Genomic DNA, 18,941 nt, shown 5'->3' on the forward strand with positions numbered 1-18,941 from the left:
CCTGCGGCAGGCAAGCTCTTTTGATCCAGCAGGGAACTCGGTGACCTCGGCTACGAGCCGGCATCCTGGTTTCCCCAGGAGGAGAGATGGGCAGGAAGGAAATGTGAGTGACAAACGGGAGCTCCGTCAGGGTTGGCTCTGGCCGGACCAAATGGAGCCCGTCGGACCCAGGCGGCAGCTGCAGGCAGGACAAGGCGCAGTTGTGCTGACCTTGGCAGCCGCCTTGCAGGTGATTGGAACATAGGAAGCTGCCATATACTGAGTCAGCCCCTTGGTCTATCTATCTCAGTATTGTCTTCACAGACTGGCAGTGGCTTCTCCAAGGTTGCCAGCAGGAATCTCTCTCAGTCCTATCTTGGAGAAGCCAGGGAGGGAACCGGGAACCTTCTGCTCTTCCCAGAGTGGCTCCATCCCCTGAGGGGAATATCTTCCAGTGCTCACACATCCAGTCTCCCATTCATATGCAACCGGGGCAGACCCTGCTTAGCTAAGGGGCAAGTCATGCTTGCTACCACAAGAGCAGCTCTCCTCCCCCTGGAGGTTCAGTGTCGTGGGTCACCGTGGTCCCATCCCATTCTACTGCTAAGGGCAAAAAAAACCAAAAAAAACAAAGTGAACTCTCAACGTAGATCAGTGAAAGATGGTCCCAAATTCAATCTCGGTCAGCATCTCTGGGCAGGGTGGGGAAAGACCCCTTCCCAAAACCCTGAGAGCTGCTGACAGTCAGTGTAGAGCAGGGTTTCTCAATCTTGGGCCCCCAGATGTTGTTGGACTACAACTCCCAGAATCCCCAGCCACAAAGGCCATGTCTGGGGATTCTGGGAGTTCTAGTCTGACAACATCTGGGGGCCCAAGGTTGAGAAACCCTGGTGTAGAGCACGGGTTCTCAACTTGGGGTCCTCCAGAGGTTGATGCACTACAACTCCTGGCATCCCACGCCCGTTTGTTCCTGCAGCACTGGTGTAGACAGAACCCAGGGGCCTTCTTATCCCTGGACTTTGGGGCTGAGGTCTAGGGCCTCCACACCCCTTGGGGGCCCCCAAATCCTCTGTCTTGGGTTGTGGGGTCACTGCTGTCCCGCACTGCACCAGGTGGCCAATTGACCTGGGTCAGCTGCTTTAGAGACAGAGCAGGGGAGTGGGGAAAGAAATATGTGGGGTGGGGATAGGTTAAGTTGCATTTTGAAATGTTTCTGCTCATGCATATTGGCACAAATATACAGTCTTTCCTCGCCAATCGCAAGGGTTCCGTTCCGGAAAAACCTCACAGTTGGCGAATTTGCAGTTGGCAAGCTATTGAAATCAATGGCGATCGTGGAGTTAGGAGAATCGTGGTCACGAAAGGACCGCAAATTACAGTAAAAATTAGAAAAACTCCCCCCAAATCTCCATGAGTCAGTAAAAGGAGTGAAGGGGAACCCACCCCCAAATCACCCCCTTACCCCTGGAAATTGTGGGGAGAAACCCAAAATGGCAAAAAATAAAAATAAAAAATCTCACCGAACCGGATACTCGGGTCGCGGTTGGCGAGACCTGCCACAGTTTCCCCGTAGCGGATACTCAAAACGCCGATTCGGAAGCCTGCGCTTGGCAAGGGATGACTGTACCTGTTTTATATTCGTACATTCTTGTGAGTTCAGTTGCTGTTTGTGCCCTTAAGAACCCACGAGTTAAAAAATACTACGTGTGTCACGGTGTTTGTGCAGGGGAATGATACTTCACTTGTGAGAGGGGGGCATAGCAGGAAGACAAAAAACAAACAATACTTGCAGCTGGCAGTTGTAGCTTCATGTCCCTCTTTCTTGTGTCAAATTCTTCCAGTCGAGAACATTCCCCTTCGCTTTCATTTGGTTTTCCGACCTCAGCCTTCTGCTTTTCTTAGCACAGGTCTGAGAAAGTTTCGCGCCGAGGACTTTCAGAGGAACAGCCTTGCATTTAGATGCTGTCATGTCAAAGGGCTTCATTGTTACTAGCTGGCCAAGCACGACATCGATTTAAAACGTTGCATTTCACTGCTGGGATTGGGTTTGTTTATTGAGGAGTTTATATCCTGCCTTTCGCCCTTCAAAGGGGCCCCTAAGGAGAATTATTGAACCCCAGAGGAAGATGCCATTGCTCCATCTGCTTCTGTATTGTCTATAGGGATGTGCGAATCGATTCGGGTACACGACGATTTGTACCCGAATCTGGCTGATTGGGGTGATTTGTAGACAGAACAAATCACTCCTGTTCTCAATTGCCCAGATTTGGGTACAAAACATTTCGGATTCGAACCCGAAAAATTCAGAGATTCAGACCTCCATTTTGTGGCCAAAGCGGGTTGGGTGGTAGTTCCCAATGGGTGAGAGCTACCACCCAAATTTCAAAGAAATTGGGCAAAGGAGTGATTTTTTTAAAAAAAATTGAAATCTTTAAGCTTTCCCCCCTAGGGAATAATGGGGATTTCATCAGCCTTAGTTATAACTCCCAGGGGAGGGCACCAGGGTGGCCCATAGCAGGTTGTGGTGGGTGGTAGTGCCCAATGGGTGCAAGGAAGCTACCACCCAGATTTCAAAGAAATTGGGCAAAGGGGTGATGTTTAAATTTTTTTCTGAAGTTTGTGCGTTTTTAAGCTTTCCCCCCATAGGGAATAATGGGGAATTTCAGCAGCCCCATAACTCCACTTGGGGGGCACCACGGTGGCCCAGAGCGGGTTGTGGTGTAGTGCACATAGGGTGCCAACCACCCTCAAAACGACAAGCCCATGGGGCCACTAGGTTTTGTTGTTTTCAATATCTGATGTGTTCTTCTGAGAGTGGATTCTCTGCTAGGAAATGATTCTCTAATTTCGAGGGGGTGCAAAACACGAACTGGCCCAGTCCGGTTCGAATCCCGTTCGGACTCTAACCAAAACCGGGCCAACCAGTTTTGTGCACACCCCTAATGGGATATAGATATGGGGTCCCCAAACTTAGGTCGCCAGCTGTCATTGGACTGCAACTCTCATCAGCGGCGGCAACCCCAAAGAGCGCCACCCAAGGGCAGCCCTGGGTACTGCAGCGCATGAGGCAAAGTGCCCCCTTCCAAGTCTTGGAAGTGGTGCAGAGGGCCACAAGGAGGGAAGGTGGCCAGCAGTCTTCCTCTGTCCTTGTGTTTCTGGTGAGCTTTTCAAGGAGTGTGAGGAGATGCGCTCCCTGCAAAGCTGGCCAGATTGGTCCCGGAGAGCTGCGTCTTGCCTCCTTTGCCTGGGGTCTGCATAATCCGCCACCTGAGGCAACCAGCTCGCCTCATGAAGGGGCCGCCCCTTACACCACCTCTCCTTTTAAATCAGTACTGAGTAAACAAGTACAACAGGGACCACAGAAGCTGCCTCCTACCGAGTCAGACCCTTGGTCTATCTAGCTCAGTATTGTCTTCACAGACTGGCAGCAGCTTCTCCAAGGCTACAGGCAGGAGTCTCTCTCAGCCCTGTCTTGGAGATGCTGCCAGGGAGGGGACTTGGGACCTGTAAGATGCACTTGATGTGCCCTCCAGAAAAATGCACCCTTTGACATTTGGAAACTGCTTGAAAAAAGAATTTATATCAGAGACAGCTTAGAAGGTATATTCTAGCTATCATAGGCCCCAAAGCGTAGTTTTTCCTAAATCTGTTGTCAAGCACACTGGTCAACCTGGCCACAGAAAAATGCCCTTCCTGTAGTCTTACGTCTCCCCCCCCCCCATTAAGTACCTAGACTTCTGAATACTCTTTTCCCCTTTGGGGAAGAGGAAATCTTGATACCCTAATCTCTTACAAACCTTCTGCATGCAAGCCTGAAGCTGCTCTTCCCAGAGTGGCTCCATCCTCTAAGAGGAATAGGAACATAGGAAGCTGCCATATACTGAGTCAGACCCTTGGTCCATCTAGCTCAGATGGACCATGACTTGTCCCCTTAGCTAAGCAGGGTCTGCCCTGGTTGCATATGAATGGGAGACTAGAAGTGTGAGTACTATAAGATATTCCCCTCAGGGATGGAGCCACTCTGGGAAGAGCAGAAGGTTCTTAGTTCCCTCCCTGGCAGCATCTCCAAGATAGGGCTGAGAGAGATTCCTGCCTGCAACCTTGGAGAAGCCGCTGCCAGTCTGTGTAGACAATACTGAGCTAGATGGACCAAGGGTCTGACTCAGTATATGGTAGCTTCCTATGTTCCTAAGGGGACAACTTACTTGCTAGGTAAATGTCTTGTAGTGTTCACACATGTAGTCTCCCATTCAAATGCAAACCAGGGTGGACGGTGCTTAGCCTGCTTGCTACCACAAGACCAGCTCTCCTCCCATAAGGGTTGCAGAAGCATCTTTATTTTTATTTTATTTTATTTATTATTTACATGTTATACCCCGCTCTTCCTCCAAGGAGCCCAGAGTGGTGTACTACATACTTAGGTTTCTCCTCACAACAACCCTGTGAAGTAGGTTAGGCGGAGAGAGAAGTGACTGGCCCAGGGTCACCCAGCAAGTCTCATGGCTGAATGGGGATTTGAACTCGGGTCTCCCCAGTCCTAGTCCAGCACTCTAACCACTACACCACGCTGGCTCTACGTGTGCAAGTTGGAATGCAAGGACCCAGGCGGCTTTTGGTGTGAGAAAAGGGACTCAAGAACCTTTTGAGGGTCCTCTTTTCATCCGTGACCCACTGGCAGATACACCCGACATGATTTCCGCCGAGTCTCTCTCCGCAGCGCCCTACTTTTCCCCGTGCAAAAATGATGTTTATCCCTGGAAGGAAGTGATGGAGAGGGCATGCTCCCTTCCCTGCTCTACGTTCTGCCTCTGGCTTCTCCCCCGATGTTTGAGGAACTCAGGCTTACTCTGCTGGGTCCTGATCTAGACAGCCAAGCCCCTGAAAACAGGGAGCAGAGCTCCAGCGAGGAGGCGGAAAGCAAGAGGCCCACAGGAAGCGGCGTGGCTTTCTCGCAGCCGCTCTGCAGCCCGATTTATTTGGCAGTGAGTCACCCAGAACCAGATGTGGCGGAGCGCAGAGGGGCTGCAGGAAACGGCGGGTCCCCACGGGCTGGCTCTGCACAGAAGCCGTCCTGTTCGGGGTTCTGCTCAGCCCTGGCCTGCCCAAGCGGCACGCCTCCATGGGGACAGGATTCCGAGGTGGATCTCCGGACATTCTTGGTTTTCCTTCAGGGCCCCCCGTTCTGTTTAGAGAGCAGGGCTCAGGCTGGGGCCCCCCTCAGGAGTTTGCTCTTCTCCAGCAGAAATTGCTGCTTTGTGCCTGGAAGATTTTTTCACACCCGGCTTTTCGTTCGCATCTCCTCTGGAATGGAGGGGTAATGTGTGGTTCACATATTGGCCCAATTTACTCTGAAGTCCCTGCAAGCTATTGGGGAGCACTCCGCACAGGATTTGGGTTTTTCATTAAGGGTGTTAGAGTGAAGCCTGATTTATATCCATGGGTAAAAAATAAAATAAAATAAATCCACGTTTGGCATCAGTTTTGGAGGGCAACTTTAGGAACACAGGCAGCTGCCTTATCTTGAGTCAGACCCTTGGTCTGTCTAGCTCAGTATTGTCTACACAGACTGGCAGCGGCTTCTCCAAGGTTGCAGGCAGGAATCTCTCTCGGCCCTATCTTGGAGATGCTGCCAGGGAGGGAACTTAGAACCTTCTGCTCTTCTCAGAGCGGCTCCTTCCCCTATAAGGGGAATATCTTACAGTGCTCACAATTCCAGTCTCCCATTCATAAGCAACCAGGGCAGACCCTGCTTAGCTAATGGGACAAGTCATGCTGGCTACCACAAGACCAGCTCTCCTCTTTGAACTGGTGTCTGAAAATGCCCTTGGAGGTTTTTCACACAGGGCTTTTAAAGCCCTTTAACTCGCATCCCCTCCGGAATGTTGGGGTTTTTTTTACTCCAGATATAAATCAGGCTACGCTACAACACACAGAGAAAAACCTGAATTGTGTGAGCACTGCTCCCCTAGAACTCGCAGGGACTTGGGGGTAAATCTGGCCAATATGTGAACACACACCCTCCATTCTGGAGGAGATCAGAACTAAAAGCCAGGTATGAAAAACCTCCAAGGAGTTATTCGCACATGGCTTCATGCTGCAGGGTAAACGTTGAGCGAAGCCACTTCGAATCACACTCGCGGCATTGAGGGAAGCTGCCCCTCCCCTCTGCCCTCGGGTTTGCTTTTGATGCAGGTTCATATGGCATGCCTCCATGTTTTCCTTCTAGCCAATAGGGTGGGGGAGAGATTTCTAAAGCCTATATCTGCATTTCTAAAGAGAGTGTCCCTCTTATCACGCTAATGATTCTACATCAGTGCCTCTCCCTATTTGCCCTGGAAAAAGTCGCTTTAAACTAGCATTTTAAACACCCGGAAGTACACCGAGATAAGCTAGAATTTGCAAGACAAAGCCAGATTGGTGTGTGGAGTGGGTCTAAGGATCTCGAAGGGACTTCGGAGTAAGTGTGGCTGGTGTGTGAACTCACACACTCTCTTCCGGAGGAGATTCGGGGTAGAAGCCCTGTCTATAAAGCCTCCGGGTGATTATCTGCAGCCAGCGAGAGACAGGGCACCCTCTGTTGTTTGGAAATGATGCCTTCCAAAGATCCTTTTCCATCTGGAGTCAATTGCGTCTTTCTTTTTCATCACGGGGTGAATCACTACGGGTGGGGGGGGATAACTTTTTCACGACGTGGAGTGAATCGCAGCAGTTGGTCAGACTGGAAGCAGGACAAGACCTTTACGTGGTCCTCTTTGTGTCTCGTAGTGGCTCACCATGACCTGGAGAACACCATGAACTGCAGCTTCATCGAGCCCCCCTCAGTGCTGGAGCAGCCCTCGCCTTCGTGGTCCTCCCGGGGTTCCTTCTCGTCCTTCGACACCACCGATGAGGGGCCTGTCTACTGTGTGCCCCACGAAGGTGAGTGGTTGTGGGCTTCCGAGCCTGGACGTGCAGGTGTGCAGTACAAATCCGCATCGTTCCGTATCCGTATCGCACTACAAATCCGTAGCTATACGACGGCCCTCAGCGCAACTTGTCTGGGTCCAAGGAGGACTGTTTTTCTGCACAGGTGGTGATGCATGGAAGGAACCGTGGCGGCAGGCCCCTCCTCTTCTGCATCTTTGCCACTTGACGCCATAGGAACATAGATGCCATATACCGAGTCAGACCACTGGTCCATCTCGCTCGACATTGTCTACCCAGACTGGCAGCGGCTTCTAGGGATGTGCATGAACTGATTCGGAAGCTCTTCTACGGACCTCCGAACTGGTTTGAAAGTCTGGCGGTTCGGCCGGTTCGAAGGTGGGGGGTTACCTTTAAGGACCAGGGATGATGCTCTTACCCCCACCACCGTGTTTCCCCCACCAGCGCTGTGATTTAAAATGGTCCCACAGGGTGGCAACATACCTCCTTGCTGCCCTGGTGCACTTTGGACCAGAAGTACCCAGCATTGTGTGTGTTTGTGTGTCCCGCCCCCCACACCCGCCATCATCTTCGCAATGCCTAGACCAGGCCTCCTCAACTTAGGCCCCCCAGTTGTTTTTGGACTACAACTCCCATAATCCCCAGCCACATAATCCCCAGCCAAGGGATATGGGAGTTGTAGGCCAACATCTGCAGGAGGGCCCATGTTGAGCAGGCCTGGCCAAGACCAATATGAACCAAATTGGGTACAGTTGTAGGGAAACCTCAATGGCGTAGTTTGTGATGGAGTCATCCACCTTGATCCAAGATGGCGGACGTGTAAACGTTTGAGGCGGAAGTATGCTAACTTGTGAAGATGGTGATTATCCATTAAAATTAAAGTGAAAGGAAAGTAGGCAGGTTAGTTCTTATCAGAACATCTTATTTTTTTTAAAAAAAAGAAGACCATTTCCATTCATGTTTACTCAGACGTGAGCCTTGTTTATTTATTTATACATACATACAATCATACATTTTTATCCCGTTTATCCTCCAAGGAGCCCAGAGTGGTATGCAAGATTATGTTTATTCTCACAACAACCCTATGAGGTAGGTTAGGCTGGCCCAGAGTCACCCAGTGTGTTTCATGGCTGAACGGGGATTTGAACGCGGGTCTTCTCAGTCCTAGTCTGACACTCAGTCCATTACACTACACTGGCTCAATGTCTTACTGCTGCTTATGGGACTTCCTCTTAAGAAGGGTGGGGCGGGGGGGGAGGAGAAGAACCGTGAGTTTGGGGGAAAGAAGTAGGACTGTGCATTGATTCCGACAAGGGGTTTTGGTTTCGTTTTAAACTTTGCTGCCACCCTGACCAGTGTTCCCTCGAACAGGGATTCCCAGATGTTGTGGACTACAACTCCCAGAATCCTCAGGCCAAGGCTATCCCCAAGCTGGGGGTGCTGGGAGTTGTAGTGAAGAACATCTGGAAATCCCTGTTCGGGGGAACACTGGGGGGTTGGACTACAACTCCCATCATCCCCAAGCACAATTTGTCATGATGGGTTGATAGGAGTTGTAGTCCAACAACAGCTGGCGTGCCATGGTGACCTGTCCCTGAGCTTACCACTCCTCACCTATATTGTGTTCTCCCTGCAGATGTTCAGAACCTTAAAAAAAAATACTGCAATATTTGCACTAAATCAGTAATTTCCCCACCCCAGTAACTGAAAGAATGCAAGAGCAGCAATTTATTTTTTTTTTAAGTAGGGCGAGGTGGTCTCAACAGCAGAATGCATGAAGCACAACCAACTTGTTTAGGAGAGCTGGTCTTGTGGTAGCAAGCATGACTTGTCCCCTTTGCTAAGCAGGGTCCACCCTGGTTGCATATGAAAGGGAGACTAGAAGTGTGAGCACTGGAAGAGAGTCCCCTCAGGGCATGATGGAGCCGCTCTGGGAAGAGCAGAAGGTTCCCAGTCTCCTCCCTAGCAGCATCTCCAAGAGAGGGCTGAGAGAGACTCCTGCCTGCAACCTTGGAGAGGCCGCTGCCGGTCTGTGAAGACAATACTGAGCTTGATGGACCAATGGTCTGACTCAGTATATGGCAGCTTCCGATGTACTCCCAGGAAAATTCATGGAGGACAGGTCTATCAGTGGCTACTAGTCTGAGGGCTAGAGGCCACCTCCAGCCTTGGAGGCAAGGTGCCTCTCAATCCCAGTTGCCGGGGTGCAACCGCGGGAGAGAGGGCATGTCCTCAGGTCCTGCCTGTGGGCTTCCCAGTGGCATCTGGTGGGGCACTGTGTGAAACAGGATGTTGGACTAGATGGGCCTTGGGCCTGATCCAGCAGAGCTGTTCTTATGAAAGGGGAACGATCAGGTGGCAGGAAACTGTTTCAGGAAGTGATTTAAGGCTCTGCCACAAAGGCCAGAGAAGCAGACCACACTTAAATCGACATCCAACATGGTTTCGTCTCTTCCTTCCATTCCATGCCCCTGCAGAAGCCGCAGAAATGCTGCAGAAGCTCAGTAACAGAAGTGTGCGGAACTGGAAGGGCTCCGTGAGGTGGTAGGAATGGGGGAGGCAGAGACAACCCACTGGCATCGCTGCACTCCGAGTGCAGACGGAAAATAACAAGAATACACAAAAGCAGCCCGCAAAAACTGCTGGATGTGGAAACTCCATTTCTTGCCTGCATTCAGTTCACGGAAGTGAGCATAAGGAGGCCTTCTGTCCAGAAAGGCCAAGGAAACGTACAATTTTAAAAACAGAAATTACTGTTTGTTGTTCAGAGGGAAAGCAGAAGGCCGCATTTAATATTTCTTTCTTGCCGTCTCTATTACAAATACACATCAGAGTCAAAACTAACTCCAAACATAAATTCATGTGCTTTTAACTCTCTGCCTCACCTATGAAATCGGGTTCTTTTTCTTTCCCTTCCTTTCTATCTCTCTATCTAATTTATATACCGCCCTTCCAAAAATGGCTCAGGGCAGTCAAGCTATGAGAGACAGATCACAAATAGTGACTTTCTATTAGCCATTTAGATTTGAGTTTCACAATTATTTATATGCTTGTGCACATTATTGTTGTCTGCATATTACACTTCTGGATCTAAATCCTCGTACTTTTAGGAACATAGGAACACTGGATCCATTGGTCCATAGAGCTCAGTATTGTCTTCACAGACTGGCAGCGGCTTCTCCAAGGTTGCAGGCAGGCGTTTCTCTCAGCTCTATCTGGAAATGCTGCCAGGGAGGGAACCTGGAACCTTCTGCTCTTCCCAGAGCAGCTCCATCCCCTAAGGGGAATATCCTACACGCCATCTCCCATTCAAATGCAACCAGGTCAGACCCTGCTTAGCAAAGGGGACAATTCATGCTTGCTACCACAAGACATGCAGTGAAAGCACCAATCACCTACTGGGCGCTTTCCCGATTAACCCCTACCACAGTGTCACAACATATCTGCAAAGTGTGGTTCCGCATTTCCTGTGTTGTGACACCACAGTCCCTACGCTGACAGCAGGGTGCCGTTCACATTTCAGATGCCGCCTTTCGGATTTTATCGCTGCAATTTATTGCTATAAAGGTTGCTGTATTTTCCGGTTGTTCATTTTTGCGAGACTGCTCCCCCTGCTGATCCCTTTGCTATTTATGTTTTGAATGCGATTTGCCTGAACCGAAGCATTTTGCCGCCGTTGGGCGGGTAATCTGGGAAGCGCCATGATAAATCCAGGGAGGATAGATCTATCAATGTCTGCTAGCTATAACAGCTAAATGGAACTTCCATGTTTGCAGGTAGTATACCTGAGGACGTATAGCTGGGGAGGGCTCTCCCAAGGGTTGTGGGTTTCCCATCTGGCTAGCAGGTATTGGAAACAGGCTTAGATGGACCTTTGGTAGCAAAACAATCCCAAATGCATGATAGGAAGTGAAAGCGATCTTCTCCGTAGCGGACGCTGCCTTTGTTTTTTAGCTGTCATCTCCAGCAATGAGGGCTAGGATGCTTTAAAAAAGAAAAGAAAACTGGAGTTCTCGGGGAATAGATGTCTGCGCTCGTGGTTACGGTGGTGGAAGTCAGCATTTCCATTCGGCCGTCTGATTGCAACCATGTGGGAAATCGCCATCCCGACAGTGGCGCTCCAGTGGGCTTTTTTCTCCTCTCTTCTAATTCTGGCAACCGTTGTCGAGTGAAGGAATCTGGCGCCGACCGCAGCCCTTCTGTAGCAAATCACAGGCCTTTGCAAAAAGAGCCTTGTACTGACTAAAGAATTCTAAGGCCACACATGCATGACTTTGAAAGAAAACACAAGACAGTAATTATGATGCAGGAAGTTTCCCACCAGTGGAGGTTAACTCCTGTAATTCTGGTGTATGGTTTCTGCAGATAGAAGCAGCACACACTGGACGTTTTTCACACCCGGCTTTTAGCTCGCATCTCCTCTGGAATGGAGGGTGTGTAGTCACACACCAGCCAGATTTAAGCCGAACTCCCTGCGAGCTATCGGGGACCACTTCACACCCGATTCGGGTTTTTCATTGTGCGTTAAAGTGTCACCCGATTTATACCCGGGGTTAAAAAAAAATCCACTTTTTGCATTGTTGTTTTTTGGGGCAACTTTGAACTCATAGTAACGCCTTGCAGAAAACCCACGGTAAAGCTTGCTGTCTGGGAAAGCTCCTGGAAGTTTTCCACACAGGGCTTTAAAAGCCCTTTAATTCACATCTCCTTTGGAAAGGAGGGGGTGCATTCACATATCGGGCAGATCTGCCCCGAAATCCTTGTGAGCTCTTGGGGACCACTTCACACACAATTTGGGGTTTTCACTGCGCGTTAGAGTGCAGTCCAATTTATACCCAGAGCCTCTGGATGGGGCGGTATATAAATATAATTTAATTAATAATAATAATAATAATAATAATAATAATAAATATCCGGGATTTTTAATTCCCAGTATAGATTGGGAACAGCCTATATTCTGCGACGATATCTATAACACTTGACAATAAAATTCAGCCATCCCAGGTCCTTGGGAAGGACTCGATGTCTGGATAAAACAAACCAGTCAATAACACCTGTCTGACTGTGTTAATAATAATAATAATAATAATAATAATATCCAGGATTTTTAAAAATCCACTTTTTGTATCGGGTTAGGGGGATAACTTTGCAGTAAAGCCTCGCAGGAAACCCACGGTAAACCCTGCTGTGTGGGAAATTTCCTGGCTTGTGTAAAGAAAGAGTAAAGAGGGGCTCCAGTTGGTGGGCCTTGGGGTGCAGATCCTGGATACGAATACGACAAATATTAATATACTCCTTTTCAACAGAAGCCCCCAAAGTGGTTTACAGAGATATATAAATAAATAAGATGGCCCCCTGTCCCCAAAGGGCTCACAATCTAAAACCAAGCAACGTAAGAGAGACCCCAGCAACAGCCACTGGTGGGATGCTGTGCTAGGGACGGATAGGGCCAGTTGCTCTCCCCTGCTTGACAAAGATAATGCTTGGAGACCGCCAGGTGCAGTTCCCTGTCTCAAAGCAGGGGCTGTCAAACCTTGATCCCCAGATGCTGTCGGACTACAATTCCCATCACCCCCATCACAATGGCATTGCGGCTGGGGGTGATGGGAGTTGTAGTCCAGCAACATCTGGGGACCCACATTTGAGGCTTTAGGAACCTCTGACATCTCTTTGCTTCCCCTCTCCAGAGAGCGTGAGCGACAGCAAGGACAAGTTCTCCGCCACCTGCAACCTGGTGGAGAAGATGGCGCCGCCCATCAGCGAGGAGGAGGCCGGGGAGTACACCATCCTCAAAGAGAGCAGCTCCACCCAGGCGGACAGCGAGACGCCCTTGCTGAAGTCCTCCGACAGCGAGCGCTCGTCGTGCGGCTCCAGCTCGGCCAGCGGCGCGCTCTACGCCCGGATCGCCCGCCTCTCCAAGCAGTCCCGAGACGACGACGAAAATGCCCTGGAGAGCAAGAGCGCCAAGCCCCCGTCCCCAGAGCGAGCCAAGCCCCCTCCTCCGGACCCCTCGACGAAGCCCAAGGTCTCCTGGATCCACAGCAAGTATAACTCGAACCAGTCCAACTCCCTGCCTGCCATCGGCATGGCCGATTCGATGGAGGCCAAGCAGGGGCTGGCCAAGAGGAAGAGGAGCCCCAGCGAGACATCAGCCGGGGTTCACGGCAAAGCAGACGAGAAGGCCCCCGCCAGGTGCAAAGAGAAGGCCCCCAAACACCCCAAGGAGCTGAGCTCCCTCGAGGGCAAAGGCCTCGCGGCGGGCTCCGGAGACCAGCCGTCGCCCTCCAGACCGAAGCAGAGGCACAAAGCCAGCCCCGAGCAGATGGAGAACATCAACGGAGCCGTCCAGAGCGTGATCAAAAAGAGGGGGAGTTATCCCCCCGAACGGAAAGGGGGTGATGCCCCCAAGAGCCCCAACCACAGCAAGCCCCGCTCCGAAGGCCTCCATCCCCACTTGGCTTCGGAAGCTGTGACGCTGCTGAACGCCCAGCTGAAAGAAAAGACTCAGAGCCTCAACCGGGCGGACGGGGGCACCCGGCAGAATGGGGTGAGCCCCCTGCCGGCCCAGAGGGAGAAGCCGACCCCGCCGCAGAAGGCCAAGCGTTCTGTGGCCACCAGTGGCCAGAAGTCCAGCAAGGCCGTGCTGCCCACCTCCCCCAACCTGCAGAAGCTCATCAGCCCGGTTGCCGAGGCCCCGGCCGGTGACGCCCGCAAAGTGGAGAAGCCAGGCCCCGGGAGCAACCCCGAGCCGGCGCCCGCGAGCGGCGAGCCGGCCGTCAAGAAGACACCCATCAAGAAGCCTCCCAGAAAGAAGAGCCGAGAAGTGGCCACGGACCAGCCCAAAGCGCCCATGATGCCACCGCAGACTGTGCAGTAAAGGTGGCCCTTGCCGGAGGTCCCTTTCGGTGGCCGGCCAGAAGGCGTCCACGGGAGGGGCAGCGCCGGTCTTGTGGGAAGGCGAGGGCCAGAAGAAGACTTGGGGGGAGATGTCCCTCTCCCGCATTGAGGCACAGACCCCGATGCCAAGGGAGGCCCTCTCCCCCCACCCCACAACAGCAGGCCGAAAGCACTTCTGATGTTTTCCCCACTTTGCCGAGCAGGGAGGGGACTTTGTGGACCAAGCGCTGGCGCCTGGCAGCTCGGGGTGGGAGGGCAGGGTGGGCCTTATTTGTACGCGTATTATCCTTGCATACGATACGCCGTGCTTTTCTCCCTAGGAACACGCGCGTTGTTATAACCTGCAGCATGGAATGGTGGGGTTTCTGTAACCTAGCTCGGTCTGGGACATGGGTCACCAAAGGTTGAGGCAATGGGAGGCGCCTTTCTCTTCTCGCCGGCATCAACCGCATGGCCGCCGCGAAGCCCGCATGTCCTGAACGACACGAGGGCCGTTTGGGACGGGAGTCGAGTCGAGCAGCTCCATCGAAAGCTTCCTCCATTAAAAGGGCAAAAAGTGTCTTTCTGTCTCCTGGCGAGCGAACGGCTTCTGTGCTCAAGGCGACACGTGTGATGGGAACAGGCGAGGCCGCCGTATTGCCAGACCATTGGCCCTCTGGTCCAGTATTGTCCGCGCAGACTGGAAGCAGCTCCCCAGGGTCAGGCTAAGCTCTTCCCCAGCTGAGCTGTCGGAGAGTTTTTGAACTGGAGAGGCCAGGGGATTGGACCGGAACCCTTTTGCAAACAAATCATATGCTCTAGCATGGAGGCGTGGTCCCTCCCCGGCAGCTGGGGATTCTGGGAGTTGTAGTCCACAACATCTGGGCATCCCTGTCTGAGGGAACACTGGGCCCAACATCTGGGGACCTCAGCAGTGTTCCCTTGAACAGGGATTCCCAGATATTGTAGACTATAACTCCCATAATCCCCAAGCAAAAGGCATTGTAGCTGGGGATTCTGGAGGTTGTAGTCCACAACATATGGACATCCCTTGTATATGTATAAAGCATTCTTCCCCACCTTGCATCCCTCTCCCCATCTCCCCCACTTCCTTGAAGCCTCACAAGGCAAGCATATATTTTATTCGGCCTTGCAAGATGCCATGACTTTGATGGCCCTTCATAAATTAATAACAAGGACAGAAATGGAGAACATGGCACTATCCCCGTCCACAGGTAACAGCTCCGTAAACGTACACTCTGAATTTTGAATGGTTGGAAGCCTGTTCTTGCACTGTTTCCATTCCTTTGAAGAGACTGTGCAGGAGAACTTCCCAGTGGCTTTTGTCCTCTGGGGTCAAAGCTATGAGTGGAATTCTGCCACGTGGAATGCACCCAGCATTCACCACCAGACCTTACTTCCAGGGATTCTCAACATTGGCTCCCGAGATGTTTTTGGACTTCATCTCCCATAATCCCCAACTAAAGGCCACTGGGGCTGGGGATTATGGGAGATGAAGTCCAATAACGTCTCGGGACCCAACGTTGAGAATCCCTCGTCTAGAGAACTGCAGAATTGGAAGAAGCCCTGCTCAGTGCAGGAATTATGTATCTAAAACATTTCTAAGTGCTTTCCTACCTAAATAAATATGCAAAGCAGTTTCCAACCTTAAGACAATAAAACACCAGTAAATAGCACCACGCCACCTAATGGTGCAGAGAGGAAATGACTTGACTAGCAAGCCAGAGGCTGCCGGTTCAAATCCCCACTGGTATGTTTCCCAGACTATGGGAAATGCCTCTATCAGGCAGCAGCGATACAGGAAGATGCTGAAAGGCATCATCTCATACTGAGCGGGAGGAGGCAATGGTCAACCCTTCCTGTATTCTACCAAAGACAACCACAGGGCTTTGTGGCCACCAGGAGGCTTTACAGACAGGGCTTCTACCCCGAATCTCCTTCAGAAGAGAGTGTGTGTGTTCACACACCAGACAAACCTCCCCCGAAGTCCCTTCGAGATCCTTGGACCCACTCCACACACCAATCGGGCTTTGTCTTGCAAATCCTAGCTTGTCCCAATGTATTTTTTGGTTTTTAAAACAGCTGGAGCAAATAGGGAGAGGCACTGGTGTAGAATCATTAGCATGATAAGAGGGATACTCTCTTTAGAAATGCAGAGATAGCTCTTGAGTAATCTCTCTCTCCCCACCCCACCCACCCCATTGGCTAGAAGGAGGACACAGAGGCTTGCGCTGTGAACTTGCATCAAAACAAAACCCGAGAGCAGAGGGAGGGGCTGCTTCCCTCAATGCTGCAAGTGTGATTCGAAGGGGCTTCGCTCAACATTTACTCCGCAGCATGAAGCCATGTGCAAATCACTCCCACGATACCGACTCGACGGCACACTTGACCTTTAAATAAGCGCCACAGAGTTTAAGATGGCATGGAAACAAGCAGGCTCGAAATATGAAGTGGCGCAGCGGGGCAATGCTTGACTAACAAGCAGAAGGTTGCCAGTTCGAATCCCTGCTGGTATGAAATGCCTATATTGGGCAAGTATTAAATAAAGTGTTAAATAAATAAATAGCAGCGATATAGGAAGATGCTGAAAGGCATCGTCTCATACTGCGTGGGAGGAGGCAATGGTCAACCCCTCCTGTATTCTCCCAAAGACAACCACGGGGCTCTGTGGTCACCAGGAGACGAAACTGACTTGACGGCACACTTAAACCCAGACTAAAAGACCTGCAAGAATCGCAAAGTCAGTGTCTGATGCAGCTCTTAAGTTTGTTTGTTTTAATTCACAATCTTTATGCAGTAGATTTAGGCATAATGCCCGTGAAATCACTTTTTCTTCAGCTCTGCCACCCTGCACGGCCCTTCACTGGGTTTCAGTGGCCAAAAAAGGGGGGGGGGGGCAAGCAGGCAGGCAGGCCTCTGCCCTGAGGAGCTTGCAATCCAAATGCTGCAACAAGGGAGCCCAAAGAAGCTTCTGGATTATTCCTTGCCTTTGACCCACCAGCTAGGATGGCAGATGTTTTAAAAAGTCAGAATGCAGGAAAGACGGGCGCGCCCTGCCGGCCAGTGGACGTCTGTGGGCTGCTCCTGGATCTATAGCCGAGTCTGCGCGCAGCTGCCTGTGGCACGGCTTATTCGAAAGTTCCTCCCGCCCCCCACCCCGGCCTGTTTAGTCTGCACAGGGGAGCCCAAATTGCAGCCCACACTCCAGCATCTGGCTTTCATTAGGAGCCACGTGATTGGCCTCCGCTGATGCCTTGGCCGCTCTGCCGCGGAGACCCTGCAATGGAGACCGAGGCAAGGGCCCCTTCCTTCCTTTGCTCACCCCACTGCCCGTGTGGGGCCTTCCCCATCCATCAGCCAGCAATCACGGGCCGTGTGACTTGGGGTGGAGGGGGAGCAGCACTTTGGACACCAAGGGGGCTCTTTCTGAGGGTGAGTTTGCGCACGAACCCTGGCGCTGTCGAATTGCCATGCCTCCTGCAATTCCGGATTTTAAGCATCTGACCCGGATTGCTTCGTCCATCCAGACTGGCCCAGACTTCAGCTTTCATTTAAAAAAAAAAAGCTAAGCTCTAGCCCCTGTAGAAGCGGAGTTCTGGAGCAAAACGTGCAGCCACTCTTTTGCTGAAACATGATTTTCCAGCCAATTTACATAAGACGCAAATTCGGCACCCGGATTTGGAGAGCCAGAATCTGGCAACCCAACGCTGGCCCTGAGAGCCGAAAGGGAAGGGGGTTGATCTCTCGACCCGCTTCCCTGAATCGGAAGGACTAAAAGCCGTGCCGAGGGTCTCCTCCTTGAAGGCGCAGAGCACGGGCAGCACATCATGCGCCCCAGCCTTGCTCTCTCAGACACAAACGTGCTCACACTGAACATCAGTCCCACCCTGGGATGGCTGCGGAAATTTAACACAGCCGGGTAATTTCAGAGCGTAGCCTTGGGGCCCAGTTATGCTCCAGCCACAGCTGGGGAGTCCTTGCAGTGTGGGGTCTAGGGTTGCCATGCCCCCCGGAATTTAGGGAGCCCCCTGGGGTTTGGGCTTCTCCACTTGGCTGCTCAATACCACCCGGATTTACACAGATTTCAAATGTGCTGCCCGGATTGCCCAGATTTTACTCGGGATCCAATCACATGGGAGGGCAGCGAAGGAGGGGAAAGTATACACATCTGTCAAAATAACCCCTGTTAAAGTCATCCAAGTTGTTGACTGTCACCACATCTTGTGGCAGAGAATTCCACAAGTTGATTATGCGTTGTGTGAAAAAGTAGCTCTGTTTGTTATTCCTGGATTTCCTGGCAATCAATTTCATGGGGTGACCCCTGGTTCTAGTGTGATGCGAGAGGGAGAAGAATTTCTCCCTATCCACTTTCTCCACACCATGCATGATTTTATAGACCTCTCTCATGTCTCGCTACAGTTGTCTTTTTTCTAAACTAAATAGCCCCAGGTGTTGTAGCCTTGCCTCGTAAGAAAGGTCCTCCAGGCCCCTGATCATCTTGCTTGCCCTCTTCTGCACCTTTCCCAGTTCTACAATGTCCTTCTTTAGATGTGGTGACCAGAATTGTACGCAGTACTCCAGGTGTGGCCGTACCATCGTTTTGTAGAAGGGCATTATAATATTAGCAGGGGTCTAGATCAATTCACAGAGGACAGCTCTATCAGTGGCTACTAGTCCAGGGGCCACCACCAGCCCCAGAGGCACGATGCCGCTAAATGCCAGTTGCAGGGGAGCAACAGCAGCAGAGGGGGGCAGGCCCACAGCTCTTGCCCGTGGGCTTCCCAGAGGGCATCTGATGAGCCACTGTGCGAAACAGGTTGCTGGGCTAGATGGCAGGGATGGGCACAAAACCAGCTTGCTTGGTTCGGTTTGAGTCTGGACCGGACTCGAACCGGACCAGGCATGTTCGGTTTTGTACACACACACCCGGTTCGGGTTCGGGGGGTCCGTGATTTTTTTTAAAAAAGTTTTTAAAAAAGAAATACGTCACCACTGCCACTCTGGGGGCTTGTCCATGGCCATGGAGGGGGGGTCTACAGAGGTTCCCCCTCCTCCCACCAGCCTCACCTCTGTGGCAACAGTAGGGTGGCCATATTCTGGCTTTCCAAATCCAGGTGCCTAATTTGGTGCCTAATGAGAGC

The 18,941-nt window shown here is 51.5% G+C and overlaps 1 protein-coding gene across 2 annotated transcripts in view; it reads left to right on the forward strand.

Annotated features, from left to right (window-relative positions):
- The window catches only part of SCARF2 (scavenger receptor class F member 2), a 54,216-nt gene extending 39,855 nt beyond the window's left edge, over nucleotides 1-14,361 (forward strand). For both annotated transcript variants that reach the window (XM_053280445.1, XM_053280446.1), the window contains 2 exons: nucleotides 6,745-6,897; nucleotides 12,591-14,361. In XM_053280445.1, the coding sequence (XP_053136420.1) occupies nucleotides 6,745-6,897; nucleotides 12,591-13,780 (1,343 nt within the window). In that variant the 3' untranslated portion in view covers nucleotides 13,781-14,361. The remainder of the gene's footprint in view (nucleotides 1-6,744; nucleotides 6,898-12,590) is intronic.
- Nucleotides 14,362-18,941: the final 4,580 nt, after the last annotated feature.

The sequence above is a fragment of the Hemicordylus capensis genome, chromosome 15 (genome assembly GCF_027244095.1).
Source record: "Hemicordylus capensis ecotype Gifberg chromosome 15, rHemCap1.1.pri, whole genome shotgun sequence".
NCBI lineage: Eukaryota > Metazoa > Chordata > Lepidosauria > Squamata > Cordylidae > Hemicordylus > Hemicordylus capensis.